We start from the raw sequence: 7,923 nt of genomic DNA, 5'->3' as shown, positions 1-7,923 counted from the left end.
AATAACTCCCAACCATTCTAGAGCTTTTCCTGCAGGTTCTCTGATCCAGTGCATCCCATACTGACTAAAATCAAATCCAGTGCCTCTGCAGGAAAGACTGAGAGCTTCATTGAGATTTTTTAGTACTGGTGTGGAGGGAATGGACTCCAGAGTCTGCCCTTTCAAACCTGCCAAAAAAGGAAATGAGAGATATTAATGTAAACAGAAGGGAAACAAAACATATTTAATGTATGTGCAACGACATCAAAGACTTTTACAGGGGAGACAAAGCACTGTCAGCAGGACACACAGTCTGATCATCTTGAAGGTGAAGGAGTGAACAAAGCTCTTCCCACTAATGAAGACAGTCAGTCAGTAGGAGGATAGAAGTATTTCTCTGTATTTGCATTTGATTTCACACAGGAAAAGCAAATGTGTCTGTTTTAAATATCATCCAAAGTCATGTTAATATAAAAATGTTAAATTAAAGGGAATACTGCTTGAACAACAAACCTTCCCAGAAAATGTTTGTCTGTCTGTCCATGATAGTTTGGTTCTATGAGTGTTGGTTATATCTTATATATTCAATCTTGCTGAGTCTTGTTAGTGACAGTAAAAAAAAAATTTAAAAAAAAGTAATTTGCCTATTTATTTATTTTTTTTTTGTGTGTGTGTAAAAAATACATTCTTGTAGATTAGTACACTGTCATACACTGCTGTGTCCTCTGGTTTTAAAAAGTTGGACAGTTTCACATACACCAAGTTGCTTTGTTGTTTCTGTTTATTTCTATATATTTCTATATATTCTTAAACACCCCAATTTTTATAAGGACTTATTTTACCAGCTGAAACATTTTTAAGTTACTACTTCAGAGTATGTTTCAAAGCGTTGCTCAGACACATGGTGAACACTACAGTTTCTGCATCATATGAATTCATGTTTTCAGATGAGTCAGCAGAAAAGCACATTTACAATTACAAAAACAGAATATTTGCTTTTTATAATTTTTATTGTATGAATTTTTCATTCACTCCTCATTCATAGTTGGTGATGTTAAGCTACATGTGTAGCCATAACTGCCCTGCCTGGGACAGATTGACGGCCTCTCATGAGCCAGTTTTATAAATTATCCCAAAAGCATGTTTATGACTGGTATGAAAGGGCAGAGCTAACTGACAAGTGTTTCTACTTGAAAATCAGATTATGAGTCTTTTACTGCCACCTAAAGGTTGTTTTTAAAAAGATGACTGACCACATTAACACTGTGCGTTCAGTCCTTGCTGTTGCTTTCATCCCTACTGATATTTGCACATCCTGTCACACTGCTGGCAAAATATCTCAAATCAGAGAAAGTCTATTTCTATCCATTCCAGTGGTTTACCAGCAGGTTGTTAGATCCAGTGCAACACAATATGTCAAGAAATGTTCACTGCATGACAGACTGACAGTGTCCAGAATTCGTGGACTGAAAGGAATGGACTCAAAATTGACCTGTTTAACCTGATTATACAAAGAAAGACAACCACAGAAGTTTTCTGGCATCAATGACAAATCATGTAATGGTGTCTGAGGCAGGAGTGTTCATCACCCTGAAGATAAATATGCATTTCTAACGCTTCACATTAAAGGTAAAACAAATTAGTAAGACAGAAGCAAACTGATAAAACTGAAGATTTGTATCAGAGCAGCATGGAGAAGACGTTGCTTCTATACTGATAAATTATTCTAATTTAATCTAAATATACCTTTTATTGTGTACTAAAACAGTAATAAAGATCATTCTTCAAATGTGCCTGTCATGTAAAACCCAGACATTTATAAAGAGCTCATTTTCTTTTTGAGATTAGAAAACTGAATAATATTGTATTAAATAATGATTTGAAAAAAAAAAACTTTGGGGAGATGGTATATTAATTGCTGCGACTTCTATTTTTAAAGAAGTCATTCTCAAGTCTTCCCATGAAGAGACATGCAGCACTACATAAAAGCAAAATAACTAGTAAGCACAAAGCTTGTCATTTATTCCTATTTTATGCATTTCCAACCACCTGCTTTCCTGTCATTTACTCTGGAAAAACTTTTTTTAAGCTTAGGAACAGCAAGGTTTCATTCTAGTTTAATGTGTGTCAAACAATGAGAGTCTTATGTAAAAGGTCAAAGATCAGCCATTTAAAAATGGGCATGATCCTTCTTAAACTGAGCTTCTTAAGCTGACCTGGACCTAAGATCTATTATGTTTGTTGTGTCATGGTGTGACAACATCATCATCTTTTTAAGCAAATGATTATCTGTACTGTAATGTTACATGTTATGGTATTCTCTGCAGTACGATTTCTGACTTCTTCCATGTTACTTATTTTATCAAGTACATACATGTGTTACAGCCATCTTTGCAGTGATTTGGTGCATCAGTAATTAGTGGAGAATAAACAAAACTATGTAGCAAAACAAAGGTTGAGCAACACATTTATTCTTTTGTCATGTTTGTTTTGTATATTGTTATGTTATGTATAATATACAGTATTTGTAATGTAATATGTCAATCTGCTATATACCAAAGCACAATGTCTTCAATGTGTCAGTTTATGTTGGATGTGAATCTTGTAGGATGGAAACAGATGAACAGTTTAGTTAGGCGTGGACCAACTTTAATTTAAAAAAAAGAAATGTAGTTGTGTGTTAACATTGATTAAGTGGCAGAGTCAGTTTCTTTTCTTTCTGGGGGAACAAAAGTTCCCCTCACACCAAATTGCAAGCTATTGAAATTTTCAGATTGTCTGACATCATTTCTTGTCTCAGAGCTCCTCCTCTGGTGGGGAATAGGAAAAGTTTTCAGGCTCTGAGGTTTTTGTTCAGGTCTGCTGATGGTTTGTGTTGCTGTGGCGTCTCGCACAGTAATACACAGCCGTGTCTTCAGGCTGCATATTCTGTCCATTCAGAGTCACTGTCTTACTGGAAGTGTCGAAGGCAATACTGAATCTGTTCTTCAGTGAATCTTTGTAGGAAGTGGTCCATCCAGAACCTGCTCTACCAATCCATTCCAGTCCTTTCCCTTCAGGCTGTCTGATCCAAGCTGTTGGATAGCTGCCCAAAGAATAAGAGACCTGACAGGTGAGGGTCAGACTGTGACCAGGCTGAACAGTCACGGAGGCTGGTTGTGTCAGTGTTTCACACTTCACACCTGTAAATGGAAACATATCAGAGTAATAACAGTAAACAGTGTGATGTGATCACAGTGTCTCTGCCTCAGTGAGACTTACAGGATCCAGCAGCCAGTAGCAGCAGAGCTACAGAGATCATGTTGAACATGATCTGATGTCATTGATTGTTTGACACTTTATGGCATCAATGAGGAAGTTTATTTTGCATAGAAAAGCACAGAGTCAGGTGTGTGTGTGTGTGTGTGTGTGTGTGTGTGTGTGTGTGTGTGTGTGTGTGTGTGTGTGTGTGTGTGTGTGTGTGTGTGTGTGTGTGTGTGTGTGTGCATGAGAGAGCATGTTTAGTTTAGCTTGTGTTTTGATTTTTTTATGTGATTGACTTTGGTGTGTGACTACTGGTGTTTTTAAGATGCTTCTAAGATGTAAAAACTGTTGTTTATTTTATTATTTGAAGCACTTTGTGCTGCAATCCTGCATGAAAAGTGCAATGTAAATAAAGTTTGATTGATTGATGGAAATATCAATTTCTATCAATACCAGCATGATGAGATCGGTATTGCTTTGGAGTGCTTTGGGGGCAAAAAGCCAAAGAACTAGTAACAGGTTTTGTGTTTGTTTAGCTCATTTGCTCTCTTGTTTTTATTTTTTCTCAGACAATTGTGTAATAAAAGGAAATGACCTTTTTTTATTATTTGTTACGTTGCTGATATTTCATATTGTTTGAAAAATAATGAAAAGCTTCCATTTAAAATTTTCTATTCTGCCATTCATTTCTTAATAAAACACATTTTATTTGACAGTTATCTTTATACTGTGTTTGATTATGATAATAAAAATGATCAATAATTAAAGGCCAATTCCAAAAAAAGATTTCAAGCTAATAAGTATAAGTTTTGGTATCTGCGATACCCTTGAATTGCTTGGTATTGGATCAATACCAAAATATTTAGTATCGCCCCTGTTTCTGTCTGACTTTTCACTGATATTGGAGGAGGTAGCGGACCAGACCAGCATAGTTACTAAACCATCAAAGAAATGTTGCATTTCAGGAGCAAAAAGACCAAACAGAAATAAAAGGAACTGGTTTTGATGTTGTTGAACGTTAGTGCAGCCAGCCCAGGTTCAGTCCTAACGTCTCTTTCTCATCTACCTGCTGAGCAATGAGGGACACTAGAGAAAAACACCATTAGAGGAACTGAAAACATCTAGTTAAGATGTGAGAATGGCCACATGGCGGATACCATCAGGAAAAGGAAAACAGATGGCCGTTTTTTGTCTCAGCTTGGGACTTTCCAAAATCTGTCATAGCAGATAAAGACTAGAGCGGAATTGAGTGCTTGTGTGTCCGTAACCCCTGGTAACAGCAGGGACAGATGAAGTGATAAAGATGATTGAAAAAAGTAAAAAACCACATTATTCTTCAGCCCTAAAAAGAGTTAGCATCTCTACTGCCACTAAGGAAAAGAGGCTCAGAAGAGGTCTCAGCTGATTGTCTGGATTTCATTCAGAGCTGCCCAAGGACCCATCAGCTTTGTATCCAAACAGCTGCTGACTTGAATTTGGACATTTAACATCATCGGTTGTGGTCCAACATTATCAGAAATTAGTTTTTACCGGTTGGCTTAGTCCACCTTGTAGCTTCAGATCGTTGTAGCTTATTATCCTAGCTACTAAATTATTCCTGTCAACCAGAATCAAAAGAGCCAAAATCATCAGTAGGTAGCTGCTGTAGTCTGACCAGTGTTTTTTTTTACACTATCACCTTTGCTACTGTAACACCGAATTTCCTCACTGTGAGACAAATAAAGAATTATCTTATCTCTCTTATTTTATTCATCTGAGAGGCCGCTTATTTGGATTTATTACTGATTACTGGAGGAAGCACAATAGACACTAGGACAAAGAGCAGTTAGATGTAAAGTGAGTATCCTCACTCCCTGGCTTAAACTGGCCTCAACCAGCCTTTCTTTGGCGCTGGACCTTAGATACTGAGGAGGGCCTTAGCAGTCGGATGAAGTGTTGTAGTGAGGATTTAATAATTCCTACAGATTAAAATCATACCTGTGTCACACAGAGGTCATTCTGTAATGCTTAAATCTTACTGGGGTCTTGTGCTTGTTTTGTTGTAAACAGAAACAGGTCTGCATGCTGAGAACATTACAATTGCTTTTCATAACATTATGGGAATGTGCATGAAGATTAACTTGTAAATCCTGGACAGCTATGTGGCAGTAGATTTCAGCTAGGGTTATTTGGAGGACAGTTCAGACATTACAGATAAATCTGCAAACCTGAATAAAATACTAATGTTCCATCTTTTTAAAGAGTCCATAAAAGATTGTGTAGTGGTGTAGCTTGATATCATTAATTAATATATGTTTAATCCTTTTATTTTGGTGTACAGTATGTGCACACTATGTGAGTTACTTTATGTCAGAACATCTGCTGACATGCAAATACATTAAGTTAAATGTGTCACTTGTTTTTACAAGGTGTATTTGTAGTTGTGGCAGTTTCTGCAAAGTTTCGCAGCTGCAGATGTGGTCCCAGGAGAACCAGAGAGGGAGGACGTGACTAAAGAGAAACTGCAAACCCTCAAATTATGTGATGATAGAAGGTCACAGTCTGTTGACCTCAACTGTTATTTTAGTTATGGGCTCTCATTTTTAAGCAGACTTCAAAAGAGTTCTTTGTGCATCACATACACACTCTAAACACTAAAATGCACATTAACATGAAGAATAAACATAATATAGAATGTAGTAATTCGTGATACCGTCTGCACATCAGTTAACATGGTTGGACTTCAAAATATTGGAATAACAAAAACAGGACTGCTTAAACATTGTATGAAGAAGGTAAAGCATTTTAAAATAATAAATGAATAAAAAGTACGGGTATAGAAAAATGAAAACAAATAAATCAATAACAGCTCAGAGAGCTGCTGTCACGGTCACAGTTGCTGTGACAGTAAGTTCATAGTTTTAGTCCCAGAAGCTGTTTATGACACCAAGTAGCGTTGACTCATTGTTTATTGAACGTTCATATAGTGATACACAGCAGCTTATATGCTGTATGTTATGAAGGGAAAGAAAAAATAAATTCCTAACACAGATAACGTCCCATAAGATGTATTTATTTAAATGATTATTAAATAAAACTGATATTATGATTACTTTATATTGTCTGAAGACATATTCTGCTTTGAGTCCCTGCTGTATGAAAACAGTAAAAAGCTGCTGCTGACTTTTGGCAACACAGCACAAAGTGAAACTGGACACATTTATAAGCAAGGCTAAAGCATCTCTCAAATGACTTAAAGTACTTAACCTCACTTAACTAAGTTAAACTAAACTTAAACTTAAGTTAGCTTAACCTCAATGACATTTAATCCGTTTCAGTTTTCCCTAGTCCAGTGAATGTCATGTCAAATGTCAGTCGCATGTCATGTCAAAAGCCATGTATGACGTAAGACTTCATTACTGTTTCTCCTGGCCTTTTCCCTTCAGAGACAACCGCTGTAGTTTGATCTCATTTAAAACTCCTATAAATAAAGAAATGAAGTCTAAAAAATTCTTAATCACAAAGCAGACAATCACTAAATATTGTTAAGTGTATATAATCTGGAAAGATTGTCTCACAGTGAAAGTAAGCTGTAAATAATAAACTCCAGGAAGGCTGTGTTTTTTATCTGTATTTAACATTACCTGAGTGGCTTCTGGTCCAAGTATCATACTTCATATTAAAGGGCTGCCAGTTGTTCTGCAATTAATTGCAGGTTTGAAATTAAAAAATCTTTCCCTGATAGCTTTTAATATGGGACATATTTATGAGCTAGATATGCTCATGTAACGTTTAAAAGTAATTTCTATGGTTTTGTTTGTTTGTAAATCAGCACTGAAAAAAAAAATAGGAATTAAAATGGCACATGGGTACCAAGAAAACTTAATGAATTATTTCAATAATGCAAAAGCACATCCTGTGTCCTTATAGTCAGTTATGATTGTTTTGCTAATGTAACATGCATAACCCTTTACAAAAATATTCAATCTTCTTAATTTATTCTAACATTATTTAGAAAGAAAATCAATTTAAACTGACAACTTTGCAGAAACTTTATATTTTTCATTTATACTGAAAATAATAATTAAACCATCAAACTGACTTTCCACATATACCAGTTTAAATTGGACATTTTACAGTTAAACACATTAATCTGGTTTGGAACGGTCTGAAAAGTAGAACACAACAGACTGTCATTAAATCTGACCGACCTAGATTAGTATGTTTTAGCTGTTCAAGGAGCTGGGATATTAAATAAAACCTTGTTAAAAACAAATCCTCCAGCTGTTAACGGCACCAAAATATCCGATAGTGCATGCCAAATTTATCTTAAAAAGTTCACAGCCCCTCCCAAAGGTTTTGTAAAACTACTGTTGGTTAGTTGCAGAGTTAAAAAAAATAAATAAATAAATAACAAAAAAAAGTAAGAATCTTAGGAGTCATGTATGAAGACAGGAGCAGAAACTTGTGAGGTATTTTAGCATCTGTATCTCTTCTTTCTGTTGGTTTCTCTAAAAAAAGAAAAAAAAATGAAAGCATGAACTACTTTGCATGAAAAAGATTAAATTTTAAAAAATTTTTGGACAGAATTGGGTTTTAAGAGGGAAAAACGGAGGTTGACCGTAAACAGGGAGTCTTGTAAAAGGTTAGATTAATTTATATTATTTCTTGGACAGGTATCAAGTACTGTGTCTTAAGATCACAACTGCTGGGTGTTAACAC

General features: G+C 35.6%; 1 gene segment (V, D, J or C); it reads right to left on the bottom strand.

Moving 5' to 3' along the window:
- Nucleotides 1-2,634: 2,634 nt before the first annotated feature.
- On the bottom strand, nt 2,635-3,289 carry LOC121656207. The segment is given in 2 exon segments: nt 2,635-3,161; nt 3,241-3,289. Coding segments are annotated over 2 exon segments (378 nt in total).
- Between the last annotated feature and the right edge of the window lie 4,634 nt (nt 3,290-7,923).

The sequence above is a fragment of the Melanotaenia boesemani genome, chromosome 2 (genome assembly GCF_017639745.1).
Source record: "Melanotaenia boesemani isolate fMelBoe1 chromosome 2, fMelBoe1.pri, whole genome shotgun sequence".
Classification (NCBI taxonomy): domain Eukaryota; kingdom Metazoa; phylum Chordata; class Actinopteri; order Atheriniformes; family Melanotaeniidae; genus Melanotaenia; species Melanotaenia boesemani.
This window is presented reverse-complemented; position numbering and strand designations above follow the sequence as displayed.